The following is a 15,684-nucleotide window of genomic DNA, read 5'->3' as shown; positions in this document are numbered from 1 at the left end:
TCAGAAATACAAGACTTTTACCGAAAAATAATTTACAATAATAATAATTTGAATTTCTGAGCTTGGGAAAAAAACAACATTCAAAAACATGATTCTACACTAATAGAGAGTGTTTGTTTTGGTATTGGTCTTATGATGCTGGTGTTTACTGTCATTTTCTGTTTTGTTAAAAAGGCGCGATAAACAACTTGATGCGCCAGGATTAAGAAAAATTACAATCAAGTGTCAAAAACAATGATTGCATTCGTTCTCAAAAAGACGTGAAAAAAAATCCACCTAGAACAATGACTACAGCAAAACGTTCATCAAAAATCATGTTGCGAATAGACAAAACGGGAGAAAAAAAAGATAAAAAAAACCGTCGCTGGTTGAAGAAAAAAATTGCACTCAACATATTTTAACTTTATTTAGATTCTTTGGCTTCTTTATATTTCATGGCGAATAGTTCTTTTTTTTTTGTCCAACTTACTAGACGTGCGAAACTAGAAACTACTACATTTGATTGAACCAAAGTGAGTGAACATAGCTAGCAGCCGTTTCATGCTTTATTCCATCTGCAATACAATTTAAATGGTTTCATTAAAATGTTCGGGAAGAAAGAAAAATAGCTGAGGATTTGTTGAAATAAATCTAATGGTACGCAATGCAACTAAAGAAATCCGTGCAAAATTCCATCAAACAAGCAAAACGATATAGCAGAAAAATATGGCAACTTCACCGACGGTAGCACCGTTTTCTCACTGAAAAGGGAATTCCAACTGATACGACGAATGTCGTCGTCACTCACTTGACTCTCCCGAATGGGTTTTTTGGTCTTTGATATTGCTTTTTGATGGGTGCACTGCGTCTACGATAGTACGAACAGTATATTAAAATGTATTCACTAAATAAAAAAAGATGAGATGGAGAGAAAAAAAAAATATGAAAGATCTATTTTCGATACCCTTGGGATATTTATACTGAAGCAGGAAATTGAAGTCATTATTACACAATAATTAGTATTAGCAATTGCGGTTTATGGCAAAAACAATGCTATTCATTTCAGTTTCACTGTCTTGACAGTGTTTAGCCTTTTGTTTCTTCTTTGAATTTTTAAGTTTTATGTCCAAGTCATTTTCAGGATCATCGTAAAGGTGGCTTTGAAGCTAGAATAGCTTTACTTGAAAGAAAAAAAAAAACATAAATTTTGTTTTCTCTTTGAAAATTCCCTTGACGAGCTTCACGCCAGAATTTCTTTTTTTTTGTGTTCATCTGCGTTGTCTTTACGGTAAGATCATTGACATTTTGTGAATAATACCCGAACATATGATATTGCATGCACCAATTTCGATATTTCATTTAATTTTCCACTAAATCAATGCTGTAATTTTTATTTTTATCGACATTTTGCTTTACATATAGCAAAACCGAAAATTTTTCATATCCCATCTTTTTTTACCGTTATATCCACTTAATATTCGACTATATCTCTGTCATTTTCACATCATTTTCCATATGTGGTTCTTGCTTTTCTGTGGTGGCGATGTTTGATAGATTCTTTCATGTAATACTGTCGTGAAAAATTGCCGATGAAATTACATCAACATCGACCAATCAACCAAGCAACACTAACAACGCAAAAAAATTGTATTTCAAATAGATGGCAAAACCGAGACACGCCCGATTTACACAAAAACAAAGTAAAAACTCATTCATATGAGTGCTCTCTCACTCTCTTTTCACAATTTTTCTCTTGTCGTTCACGCAGTCAATTCATATTATGCTCAAAAATTTTATGAAGTGGAATCAAGTATAAAATACATTTATGTATTTCGTGTATAATAAATGCACGTGTATAATATAACACATATGATGAGAGAGAAAATGAATACAACCAAATGCCAATGCAATTGATAAAGCTTTCATTTGACTAGTTCATAAATTGATCTGATGGAATTAACTTTCAAAGAGATTTCGTTTTCACCCACAAAATCGTCCAAAATAAAAGTTGAAACAATTATCTTCCGAAATAATTTCAATTTTAAAGCATCTAAATATTATAGTAGTTGGCATGGCACTTTGACCAAAGTTCATTAAGTAAAATTCAATGGATTTTATTGAATTTAAATTACCGCCAAACATTTGGAGAATGCGAGATTAAAAAATGCCGAATATTTGAATATATAACTTGAAATGATTTCGTTTTTGTTTCTGCAACCTCTGCTTAACAACAATGTCATCATATTATATGTCCATTGAGAACCATATCAAATAAGCATACGGCAACTTACATCTCTATATATATATATATATCTCTGTGTACATCTAAACTTCTTTCAAAGTTGGAATTTGGTTTATAACAGAATATTTGCTGTTCACCAGAAAAATATTAATAATATTTGAAAAAAAAAAAATGTTTTTAAATATGGACAAGGACATCCATATCATTAGTATGTTTTTATTTGTGTTTGTAGCTTATAGCTGAATAAAATGTAACAATAAGATTATCTGGCTACTTTCCTTTCTATTTGTCTTATAAACAAGTTCTGTATTTTTCAATTGAAAATTGTGTATCGTTGAAACGAGAATAAGAAAAAAATGTATTTAACGTATGTCGACAAATACCGCCAGCAAATTTTTCCTCAATCTCACGACTTCATTTTTCCAAAGAATTTGCGCTGTACATTGGATTTATGAAAATACCAAATTGTACTTACATGTCCTTCTATTACATGCATATTTTGAATATATACCATATAAATTTAACAATTCCCATTTCAATCAAAATATTTTCGATGCATGTATATTATTAATCGCCTCGATAAGATGTCTATTTTCCCTACATCTATATCGTCTTTTTCAAATCAAAAACATTCGGAATTGTAATAAAATGTCATTGGAATGAAAGAAGTGTGTAACATAGAGTAATATATGCAGATTTTTCTTGAAAATTGATAACTATTCCGTAAAAATGTGTTCACAATCATGGTTCACGTTCGAAATAGTTGAAGAAATAAAAAAATCATTCGCGATATGGAACTCGCTACCTTAATAGCAAAAAAAAAATCATCGTTTCTTTTTGTTTCTCATTTTTCTTTTCGTGCATTGTTTTGCAAAACGATGAATTTTTGGAAATTATTCTGTTGGTATAAAATATGACTGTGAATTTAACATTTGATGAGAATGTACGAAAATTTGCATCAAATAAGAATGCGAATCGAGGATAGAGAGAGGTGGAGGTGGATAGATGAAAAAGTCAGTGAAATCCAAAGATTCTTTCAATCCATTAGTAGACAATATCCATACTGAGTATCATTTTCAGCAATTTTTCGGATTTCTAACGCAAAATTCATTGCTTTTGGTATCGAATCACTCGTCGACGAAACGTTTTTTTTTTTCGGTTGCCGTTTGTTTTTCTTTGACTTTTCGCTTTTTCCATTCCATTTGCATTGTCGTTTTGTGCACTCACTCACACAATTTTCAATATTTTCACGAAGTATATGAATTGAAAGTGGAAGAGAGTCAGAGAGAAATATTTAAATTTCTATAACTTCCCATTTTTCGTTTTTCTCAGTTTTATTTGTTATTTTTTAGTTGTTATTTTTATGCATCGTTTATTTTCTCGAACGAAACCATTATTGATGTTTGATTGTGTGAAACTTGACTCTCTACTATATATTTTCGAATGAAATGGAATGATGGTTGTGGTGATGATGGTCGTCTTCGTCGTCGTCGTTTGGTATTCGAACAATTCGCACCGTTTGTTCAAAATGTTGAATTGAACTTAAAAACCGAATGCAATATAGAAAATCTATTGATTCAATTTATTTGCGATGCATAAAACCAATCGGTAAATGTTATGTTGCCCATAAAAATTCTCTTCTTCATTGTTTGACACAATAGCAATATACTATGATTTATGATTTAATTTCAAAACTTATCGATTATTCTAATTACTTGCATGAATTGTATTGAGCAGGGACCGGTTCGCGCATATTTCTATTTCTAAGCATAGCGGAGATGCAATCCGCAACGCATCCGTCGCCATTCGATTCGATCTATATCTTATGCGTACGTCTCTCAAAGCACGGCCGCCTGCATACACGAACATGTGTATGTTCATTAGGGTGTTTCCATATGAAAAATATTAAAAAGTGGCTATTATCATTTTGAAGAGCGTTAAATTCTGTATAAGATGATTTGATTTTTGATGCTGATTGGTCGCCGATGTCACTTCCTGGATCAAAAACACATTTGTAAATTGATTCCATGTTGCATTCACGCCAAAATCTGTAATTGATGAAATTATAAGATTGAACTAAATTAAAAACATAAAAAATAATTTTTTAATATAAAAATAATTGCTTAAATATTAATAAAAGTAACACAAAAACTCACAATTTTACCACAATAAACCAAAACAATGCAAAATCGCCAATTCATTTGACACATAACCTGTCATTTGTCATGCGTGAGCGAATCACGCTTCAAATGTCATTCTGTCAAATGAATTGGCGATTTTGCATTGTTTTGGTTTATTGTGGTAAAATTGTTAGTTTTTGTGTTACTTTTTTAATATTCAAGCTATAATATTGATATTAAAATTATTTTTTATGTTTTTTAATTTTGTTCAATCTTATAATTTCATTAATTACAGATTCTGGCGTGAATGCGACATGAAATCAATTTACAAATGTGTTTTTAGTTCAGGAAGTGACATCGGCGACCAATCAGCATCGAAAATCACATAATCTTATACAGAATTTTACGCTCTTCAAAATGATACTAGTCACTTTTTAATATTTTCCATGTGGAAACACCCTAATGTTCATACAGAGTGGACGGCGATGCGTCGGTTGCATTTGCCGCTATGCTTGGCATATCTATGCTACCTAGCGTATCTAGGCAAGCATGGAAATATGCACGAACCGGCCCTTGGTATTGAGTTGACCACCATTTTAATTATGGATAAATTTTATCTTATCTGTTAAGCGAAATCTTTTGTAATAACAAAGACGTAACGCATGATTTCGATTGAATCGTAGCAAAGGCGCATTGTTCACATTGACCAACAACTAAATTTATTATACTTGGAAATTGTTGAATTTGATGCGGTTCGATTTTTTTTATCCTACTCAATTTCTGACGAAATTGAATTCAACTGAACAATGCATTAATTTCTTAATTGAAATTTGTGTTAATTAATTTGATGTTTTCAAAATATGTGTTCGATTAATTGTTTGGCATGGGAAGTATTGCGTGTGAATGTCACATTATTGAACATGGACACAGTATCATTCATAAATGAATGCATTGGCTGAACAAAAACCAACTCTCGTATAGTCCGAAATATGTACCGAAACATATTATTGGACATCTATTTCGATGGTGATAACATTTGCGATTCGAGTCGAAATGAGCTTTGGCAATTTCGAATTTCATATGTATGGTTTAATCAAACCAAGCAAATGACTGACATTTAAATTCAAATAAATTTGTTATGCCCCCAAAACTTATCCAATCAAATCCATCACTTTAGAATTTTGATATTTGTGCATCTGCCGATCTTCAATTGAACCGAATAATTAAATCAACGAATATTCGTTTAAAATCATGATTTCAATGCGACTTCTTAATCAACAAAAGAATTCTATTGTTGTACACTGAGAAAAATATTGAGTAAATTGTACAAAAATTCTTTATGAAAATCAAAAGAAGAAAATCATCAACAACAAAACGTTGTACTCTGTAACCGAAATAATTTCGTATAAGATCGAGCATTGATTTTGAATGCCATAATAAGGTTCATACAATGTACGAAAAAAGGGATTCCCAAAATGTCATTGTAGCAATTTTTCAGTGTATATAGATTGATTGGACGAATGATAATTACAAATTCAAATGAAATTAGTTTATGTTGATTTGAATGGAATTGTTTTAAAGTCAATTCTGTTGATCGAGTTTATTGATCCACATATGCTCATATTTCATACATTTTTGACTTTCTCATCAGCGATGTCATCGATGTATCAAACCAAAATCACATTAATGCAAGCATATATTATAAATACAATGGCGTTGCGAAACGTGGTGCATTTGTTTTATACTCTATATGTAGAATATGTGAAATTGAAGAGATGTTTCGTGGTTGAAAATGATTGAAATCAGGGCGAATGAAACAACAACAACAAAAAAAATGTTTGATAAAATCCTATCAAGGTTTGATGATATGTGAATGCGTACGTGCCATTGAATTGGCAAGCATATTATGGATCTATTATTTTACATATATGAGCATGAAAATTGGGACGCAATGTTGTGCACTATGCACCGTGCGTGTGTGTGCGTGTATATTATTATCGAACGAAACGTGCCACGTAAGATTTGAAATGCAATTGTTCGTTCATCATCATCGATAAAACCATACGAAATTCATTGAAAAACATGTGCATTTTAATTAACTATTATTGATGACGTTATATAAATTCAAAACTTATTCCGCTAATTTATTAATATTAAGCGTTCAATTGCTTTCGCTTAAAGTTGCGCATATTTATAGAATAAACGAACCAATCGTGAATTTTTCATCGAAACAATGAGAACAATCGACTTGACAATTTACATCTAATGACTTTCTTTACTTTTTATCACAGCGAAAAAAATTATTGCATTCTTATTTTGTATGAAACTCACTTAAAAAAAAAAGTCAAATCATCAAACAGCATTATTTATTTATTTGATTTAAATCTTTTTTAAATACCAATTTGATGTGTGAGTTATAAAAAAGCTCATAAGCAGATGCAAATGTTTCTATTATCATGAGTCACCAGATTTTTATGGCGAGATTGACGCTCTTCCGAAACTTTGATTGAAATAAAAAAAAAACGGTTTGCAATGATAAACGGAAGTTGAAAGAGAAGAATGAATCGTGAGATAGCATTTGAGTTTGCAAGGCACCATAAAAAAGGGGAAAATACACCTGATGACCAGATATAAAAAGTGCAAAACGGGTAATTGTACAATACCAATGCACTTGGTTCGTAGAAAATGATAAAATGATGTTAAAAAATTATCTGGCTGGGATTTTTGTGTTCTTTTTTTTTGTCTTGCTCCATAGAAACAGAAAAACGTTGGTTGCCTGTGATTCATTGAAAATGGTGAAAAAAGTGATATCATAAAATGCAGGAGCTCAGCTCATCCAAGCAACCGTGAAACCAACACCGTATGACATATTAGAAAATAAATATTGTGCACCAACTTGAATATGTGAACATTTCGCAAAAATTAAACCTTTAGACAAAGCATAAGTTTCAAAATTCATTAGCTCGGTTGGGCTGAAAGGTAGAAAAAAGACAAATGGAAACTTTTTTTTTCAACCAACTGAGAAAAAAGCGGCAAAGATGTACATGGTTGGTAATATCCAAAATACATTGAACAAAATGGATTTTGGTAAATAGGGAGAAAAACTTTTCCATAAATACGTCGACAACGACAGATATATAAAAAAAAAACTGAACGGAAAGAATTAACCATATTTTCATTGTCACTTTTCGACAATTGAAAATGTGTATAGAGCAAGTGAGGATTTAACAAGAGTCAACAAACAGAAAATAGAAACAGAAAGAACATTTCTTTTTGCTGGGCACTTTTTTTGTCGTTGAAAGGACAATAAAAGTTTAAATCATTACATATTTTTGAAATTGCTTTGCGGTTCACATTTTTTTTTTGCATCCTCTCTTCCTGCCATAAACAGATCACAAATTCTGACACAACTTGTGAGACTTACTAAGCTGAAGTGGCGCAAAGCGAATTGTCGGCCACAAATTACATTAAGAATTGGTAGCAGAACGCAGCGAAAAGAGGAGGAGAAGAAGGAATGATAGAGAGAAAGGCATCAATCAACCAATTAAATGCTGGTATGTTTGAATGGATTACGAATAACACGAATACATATTTAATAAAGGATATTATCAATACATTAAATTAATTAATTACACGCTTCTGTTCACGCGCACATTTTGATCTACAGGTAAGTCAATTGTGTGATTTATTAACAGCATATGAAACGTGCTGGTGTGTGTGTGTGTGTGTGTGCTTTTCACACATCCGTATTTTGAAAGAACACACAATATCAGCAACCGTTTTGTAACCGTTTGATCCAATATGCATTTAACGTTTCAGGATGAATGTATATATATTTCATTTGGTTTTAATATTATACGCTCAATTAGATAATAAGGGAGCCAAACAAAATTGAACTTTGATTGTTACATAAGCAACGACACGAATGTAAAAACTTTGGAATGGCGTTAATTCGTGCATCGATAACTAAAGGTGTCAATCTCAAGTAGATCTAATAATCGAGAACAAAACAATATTTTTCATCTGTTTTTGCTCAAGTATCCGAAGCACTTAAACAAATAGACAACTTTTATAATATAATTCAAGATGCGATTAATATTTATGATGCTTATTTATCTTACCAAAAACAATGAAACCTTGACAAAAAAAAAAAACACTTACCACATAAGGCCAATATGACTGTAAACAGGGAGGCGGCTGGAAATCGAACCGATACATTGAACTCAAGCATCTGCAGCAAATCCACTGTTAAAAAAAAAAAAACAAACAAAAAAAGAACAAGGGAAATGAAAATTTAAAAACGAAAATCATCGATAGAATTAAAAATAAATGAAAATAAAGCAAATTAATTTAAGCATTTTTATACCCATGATAATTATATACAATACAGGCGTTTTCATGTGGGATAACAACGTTTCATTATTTTGTTCATTTCTATTTTTGTTCCTTTTAATAGCAAATGGCAGAGAGCGCGATAGCGATTACAGATTGAGACTGAGGAAAATGAGCAAAATATAACAAGGTGGTAACCGAACACAAATCCAAATCTATGCTGCTCATAGATGAATTGCAATTTTACTAAATAAGCTCATTAATGTTCAAAACACCCAAGTGGCAGATTAAGAATCTTATATTTCTGCTTGAATTCGCTGAAATGTGCATAGCTTGAACGCGCTAACAATAATAATGTCAAGTGCTTGCCAGCGCGTACATCCACAATATCCAAGAATAATTGTTCATTTTTCGTTTAATTGTTTCGTCTTAATTTCAAGCTGTGTGCGCGTGTGTGTGTGTTTTCATCATGTTTGTTATTCCATAATCTCGAGATTATAGATTTTATTCTATATTTTTTTCGTTCACTTCTTTCTCCTTCTTTTCTCTCTCATCACAATGTATTGGCTGTTATCATTGTTTTTGTCTTTGCATTCATTTCATACTCATAACTTTTAGCATTATTCTTGTACAATTTTAATTAATCGGTCACGAAACTATCATTCTGGAACAAAAGAGCTTGTGAAGGTTGGCAGTGACATGCGCTTTAATGCGTTTAAATTGTACATTAAATTGGCATCATTCAAATTTACACGAAAAAACAAACGCTTCGAATTTTGAACCATTGATGAGTACAGATAATTGGAAAGAATAAAAAATGAATGCTATTTATTATCGTGAGGTTGACAAACAGCTTGTTGAAAAAGCCTTGTTACGATATGGCACCACTAAGTTAATTTGGATTAACATATTTTGATGCATAAAAAATGAAATAAAATAATCATTTGAACTAATTATACTCGAACTTCATCGCAACGGCATTCGACTCGCTCACGCTAAATCTGTTCACCTTATTTTATTTCATTTCATTTCATTTCGACTTTTTTTTGTATCTTATAAGAAAGTGAAGTGAGTTTCAAGGATTTTATGCAAGTTCTTCTTGCAGATAATTGAATGATTTACGTTGCACTTGATTCTAAATTTATCTGCGATGTCGAAAGCGTTTAACGAATTCAACAATGGAAGAAGATGGTGCGTGCTTACTACAAAGCTGATTACATATTAGTATATGATATTTCAAGAGAATATGCGCACATATAAACAGATGAAAATTCATTAAAATAACATCTCGTCTGTTTTATATATTATTTATTGACGATTTTGTGCCAATTAGCATTTGGATTTGTTGTTGTGCATTTTGCTGAAGTATTTTTTTTTTTATATTCTCGTTATTTCTTTTCGTTTGTCTTATTTTCAGAAGCAATTAGTAACAAGTTATTTTGTTATTTTTATTGCCATTCGTTCCCACATTTTTTCCCCTTCAATTCAATTTGCTACAATTTCAAGATGCCAGCATTACTTATGCTACGATTTAAATCAATTAAATTGAACAATCATACACATATTTGAAAAAAAAATGGGAGACAGCTGTGAGGAGATTATAGAATAATAATTGTTATAAGAACTCCTAAGTCCTGAGTGACTGACGATACCTGGATTGGCATCGAAGGTGAACGAACGACATTCGAAATTGTTATCAGAGCAACCAGCTGTATCCAATAAAAAATACACCCTTCTTGGTATGTATCGGTGGAATAATGTTTTTGTTTTGTTTTTTCTCATCTGCTGGTTTTTGACTTGTCACATATAGTGTCAATCCATTAATTATATTTATTTTTTGGGAATGAAAAAATCACTGGATAAGAAACGAAAAAGTAGCCAAACTTAGTTCGTGATTGTTTATTTCTCTCTATCTCTCTCGAGTTTATACACCTCTCTCACGGACTCTTTGTGCCTTTTTGGGGTTTTATTTATTTATTTTTGTTTTATTCCGGCAAATTGATTTTCCAAAATGGCGTAATCATATAGTCACACAATTTGGACGATACTTTTGTGTAATGGATACATCACATTCGCTTTTTTAATCAATCTACATCACATTGGGTTACTGTTGACTCGAAGCGCACCTTTCAATTGGACATCAAACATGAGGTGGGTGCATCTCTCTCTCTCTCTCTCTCTCTTGTATTCGCACCATTCATCTAATTGCATTTGAATTCCATCGAACACGTGAACTATAAAAGAACTGATTTTGAATTTATCGCTTTAACCGTATGCTTCCTTTATTTGGTGGAAATAGACGAAGCACATAACAATTTGACGTTGATGGATCACCGTGGTATTGTCCGTATCGAAGTCACATCACCCGATGGTTGAACGATGAGAGACGATGAGAGATGAAGCGAGCGAAAAGAGGGAGACAGAGTTTATATGCGTGTGTGTGAGTGAAAAAGTATGGGATTCAATCATACGGACTCCAATACACAAACTACACACATAGATGAAAAAAAACCGGCAAGTAGATTTTATCAGTTTGAAGAGTGGAAACACGAAATGATTCCATTGTTTCCGAGCCAAGTTTTTGGCTCTGAATCAACGAAAAGTGGCTACTTCGCCAGCTGCATGTGTTTGTGTGTGTGTGTGTGATGAAATTCGAACGAATGAAATCTATACTCTTTCAACAAAGGCTACCTTTTATTAAACCACCATTTGCTCTTTTGACGTGTATGCCGGTGTGTGTTGATGTTGATTGCAATGTCGATGTTGATGTTGTTTTCTTCAGTTTTTTTTGCCTATTTCATTGAAATTTTGCTCAAAAATACAACATCCTCAAATGGCACCATTTGAAACTGGTACAAAAGGGACAGAGAATATTATGTATGCTGTTTATCATCGTAAAACAAATATTTGGTTTGGTCATCATTCTAACGAAATTATTTCCTTTACCAATTTGGTCACTTTCGCTCTCTGTGCTTTTTTTCTCTCTGACTGTTTGTGGCGATAATTCCATGTGCCACGAAAAATTGAAAACCAACGACAGAAGAGAATGACGAAAAAAGTATTATCATACATACCATGCCAATGGAAGTGGAGGCTGCACGTGGCTTTGCTCATATTGCCGGCATAAAATAATATCACACCAATCAATTTAGTCAACCACAAAATGGAATTCAGTTTTGGCTGTGATTTTTTTTGTGTCGGCTGCTCGACAGCCATGACTCACTCACTCTTACTTCGACCGATATGGTTTCAAAAACAATATGATTCCCTGAAATAATTTATTATATGTTTGAGCATATATGAATGTTTGACGTGTTAACTAAAAGAATGGCCATGGCAGCATTTCGGTGTAAAAAAATATATCTAGTATTACATTGCATTCATGTCACTGGCAGCTAAATACATATAATATTTCAACGAAGCGTATTATTTGCTCACCCTCCCGACTTTTTGGATGCAGAAGTACAAAAAAAATAGAGATGAATGACAACAAATACAACAACAGCAACAGCATAAGAACAATAATATGCCACATTTTTAGATATACACACCATTGTCCCATCGGCAAAATAATATTCGGTTGTTTTCTATCATATCGTCTTTCTCCGGTGTTATTGTTACTGTTTGGCCGTATATATGGCATTTTGACACTTGAGCCTCGTGAACTGGCCATCGAAAACAATGCAATCGATTCCAGACAATGAAAAGTTACTGAAACATCTATGAAATTTGCTTTTCGGTTTTGGCAGCGATCGTGAGAGGAAAATGAAAAGAAATGGATAGAAGCAACTCTCTGTTACCACGTGAATATTGGTTTGTCTATATATCTGCACCACTTTCTCCTCGAAGCATATCGATATTCTTTTCATGACCAAAAATAATCACTTATGGCCAGAGATACGACATGCATGCTCTTTTATATTTTATATAGCATCAATAAATATCGTTGGAATGCTATGAATTACAACCATTTTCAATGCACAAGCACACACACACATACACACGCACGCACATTGTTTGACAACGATTGGTAATGGTTTATTAGCATCCAAAGAAAGGTACATGTTCTCAATTTTCAATGAAATTCCATTGAATCACATATAATCACATGATGACATCAACTGACAATTTATTCATATTCATAGGAGGTCACACTCGTCCAATTATTTTGAATAAACGTGTAATTTGATCGGATAAGTCATCTATAATACGAAAACGACAAGAAATATGATCCAAATCTTAAGAAGAAAATGTGATTACTATAGTACAGTTACAGATTTTATTTTTTATTGGAAAAGTGTTCCATCAAAATCTGACTTCTGGTTAGATAAGGCATTGGTCTCTTTCTCCATCAATTCAAATGATATATTAATTAAAATTATTATAAATCGCATGCTTACCGATAAAAACGAAAATTTGATGATGTGAATATCGTAGAAGAATCGAAATTGACACTGTCTGAAAATGATAAAATGAATATAACGAAAATGATTAATTGTTATTTGTAACGTTGCACCAGCACACAAAACATGATGGATTTTCTTAAACAGAAAATTAAATTGAGTTGAAACTTACGAATAAAATCATGATGAAAAATGCAGCCGGGTATGAACCGCGTGCCATCCACCACATTGATACAAATCGATAGTGTTCACCAGTCACGACATTTCTGCAATGTTAGAGACAAATAACACAGTCACATAAAATTTATCGAAATGAAATGCATTGCTGCAATATCAAACATCAATAGCAGCCATGCACGCATACAACCACGTATACGACCGGTAACGGAACAATGTATGATGGCTGAATTGTGCATTTATTCAAAATTGCTTGTATATTATAACGTTGCAGCATCGTATCGTATCGTTTTACCTTAGATAGCCCTTGTTGTTCTCCTCTTCGGCTAGCACTTTAACCGATGCCATCAATAAATCGTCGTATCCAAGAAATTCCTTCAGAATAAAACGACTTAATGGATCACCAAAGCATTTGTCTTTATCAGGATCCAGATTTACGACTTGTATCGGTATTTTAAGACGTTCACGTGTCGCCGATGACAAACGCAAGAAACCATATTCCAATGAATATTCAACGATGTAATTTTCTTCAGGCCACACTACAAATTAGAATAAAAAAAAACACACACACGCTTAAACACTTATAACATAATTTTTCAAAAAAGAGATTCTGTCGAAGATCTACACAATATGACGTCGAAATTGGTTACGATGATGGAGTTTGTTGGGTTAAAGGTAAAATCAGCATAATTTATAGGTTTTATGACAAAATTACCTTCGTTCAACAGTTTGTCAACTTCGGGTGTGTCAAGTGATATGGGATTTGCCTTTTTCTGTACATCATTCAATGGAATTTGTGTTGATGATTTTTCAATCGTTTGATTTAGGTAAATTATATCATCCGTTGATGGTGTTGTTGTGGATGGTGCGATATGTTCATAAGATGCTTTAATTTCCGGAATTTTGACGTCATTAGATTGATTACTATCTGCGATCGTTGCAGTCATTTCACCATTTATTCGATGCGATTTTCCAAAATCGTTCACCATCGTTCCATTATTAATATTTAATGCTGTCATCAATATTTCACGGAATTCGGTTTTATTCAGTATTACACTATCATTTACATCGGCATATTGTGATACGATTTCCGCTTCGTGCTCATTTACATCAGAAAATTCATGTTTATGCTGCTGTTGGTCGGCCATATTCTTTTGACGGATATTATCGTAACGTGATTTACCCTCTTCCACTTCATGTGGCAATGGTTTTGATGGATCCAAACTCAGATAACCTTCTTTTGTTGTTGATCGATACGTTGATAATTCAGCATCTTTGATTGTTTCTTTAAATGATTTATCCGACAATCGAATAATTTCAACTCTGAAAAAAAAAATGAAAAAAAAAAAATCGTTCTGATCAATCGAAATTGAATTTAAACAAATTTCATTTTTACCTAAGGATACCATCACGTGGCCATTTCGCTTTCATATGTTCTAAACATGTGGCCGGAGTTTGTGAAAATGTTATATGAATATAGACTAATATGAAAAAGGCAATTAACGCCTTTACTAAAAAGAAAAACTCGATAATCCGTCGCACAGGCCTGTAATAGTTTATTCAAATTGATCATAATTAGTTTCGAATTAACAAAAACAAAAATTAAAATATTCATACCTCGGAACCGTTTGTGAATAGGCTAAAGCAATTTTAAAGAAGAGAGCATGGAAGAGTCTATCCCGCACACTGATCAATGAATTTTGATTGTTACGGGATCGATTATTATTGTTGTTGTTGTTATTATTATTATTATTGTTATTGTTATTATTAAAAATGTTGTTATTATTGATAAGCGGTGTGTCAGGTCGTGGATTATTTTCAGGATTCACATCGGGCGGTAAACCATTGTTGGTGTCCGTCATTATATTTGAACCGACCCCGGTTGCCACTGGCTGATGTGAAGATTAAGTACTCTCCGTTTGTTATACGAAACAAAACTTCTCACTCCACACCAAAAAATCCCGAAAAAAATGTGCTACTTTCGTAATAATCGGCTTCTTTCAGAACCTATACACACACATTCGTACAAAAAAAGAGAATAGAATGATTAATTTACAGTAAATGAAAACGACTATCGCTTACATATACAATGTACTCACCTGCAAATTGACATTTTACAGAGTGTTCAGCGCTGAACACTGTATAGATTAAATAAATGACGGCAATGCAATCGAGCTGCAAAACAAAATTCAAGATCTGCAACAACAACATTAGCAAAATAAATGCATTTAATTTACAATGAGAATAAAGAGCAAGAATTAATATCGGGTTAACTTCATTGGACGTTTTTCGTTTGAGTTCATTCTGGTTATTAAATTACAAATTAAAAATATTCGCGTTGAAGGTCAAACGATCGCCTCTCTTATTTCATTTTTCTTCAATTTATTTTTCGAGTTCGATGCAAACAGTGTGACAAGAACATTGTGTCGAA

At 32.6% G+C, this 15,684-nt stretch overlaps 1 protein-coding gene across 1 annotated transcript in view; it reads right to left on the bottom strand.

Annotated features, from left to right (window-relative positions):
• The window catches only part of LOC116337644, a 57,569-nt gene that overhangs the window by 39,264 nt on the left and 2,621 nt on the right, over nt 1-15,684 (bottom strand). The window contains exons 2-9 of the mRNA XM_031762386.1: nt 15,353-15,449; nt 14,871-15,260; nt 14,650-14,799; nt 13,969-14,576; nt 13,549-13,792; nt 13,249-13,342; nt 13,074-13,131; nt 8,503-8,586 (exon numbers count right to left, since the gene is read on the bottom strand). Of these exons, the coding sequence (XP_031618246.1) occupies nt 8,503-8,586; nt 13,074-13,131; nt 13,249-13,342; nt 13,549-13,792; nt 13,969-14,576; nt 14,650-14,799; nt 14,871-15,115 (1,483 nt within the window). The 5' untranslated portion in view covers nt 15,116-15,260; nt 15,353-15,449. The remainder of the gene's footprint in view (nt 1-8,502; nt 8,587-13,073; nt 13,132-13,248; nt 13,343-13,548; nt 13,793-13,968; nt 14,577-14,649; nt 14,800-14,870; nt 15,261-15,352; nt 15,450-15,684) is intronic.

Source organism: Contarinia nasturtii, unplaced genomic scaffold (assembly GCF_009176525.2).
Source record: "Contarinia nasturtii isolate CC-2019 unplaced genomic scaffold, AAFC_CNas_1.1 Cnas_scaffold_285, whole genome shotgun sequence".
NCBI classification, from domain to species: Eukaryota; Metazoa; Arthropoda; class Insecta; order Diptera; family Cecidomyiidae; genus Contarinia; species Contarinia nasturtii.
Note: the sequence above shows the minus strand (reverse complement) of the source record. Positions and strands in the feature narration are given on the sequence as shown.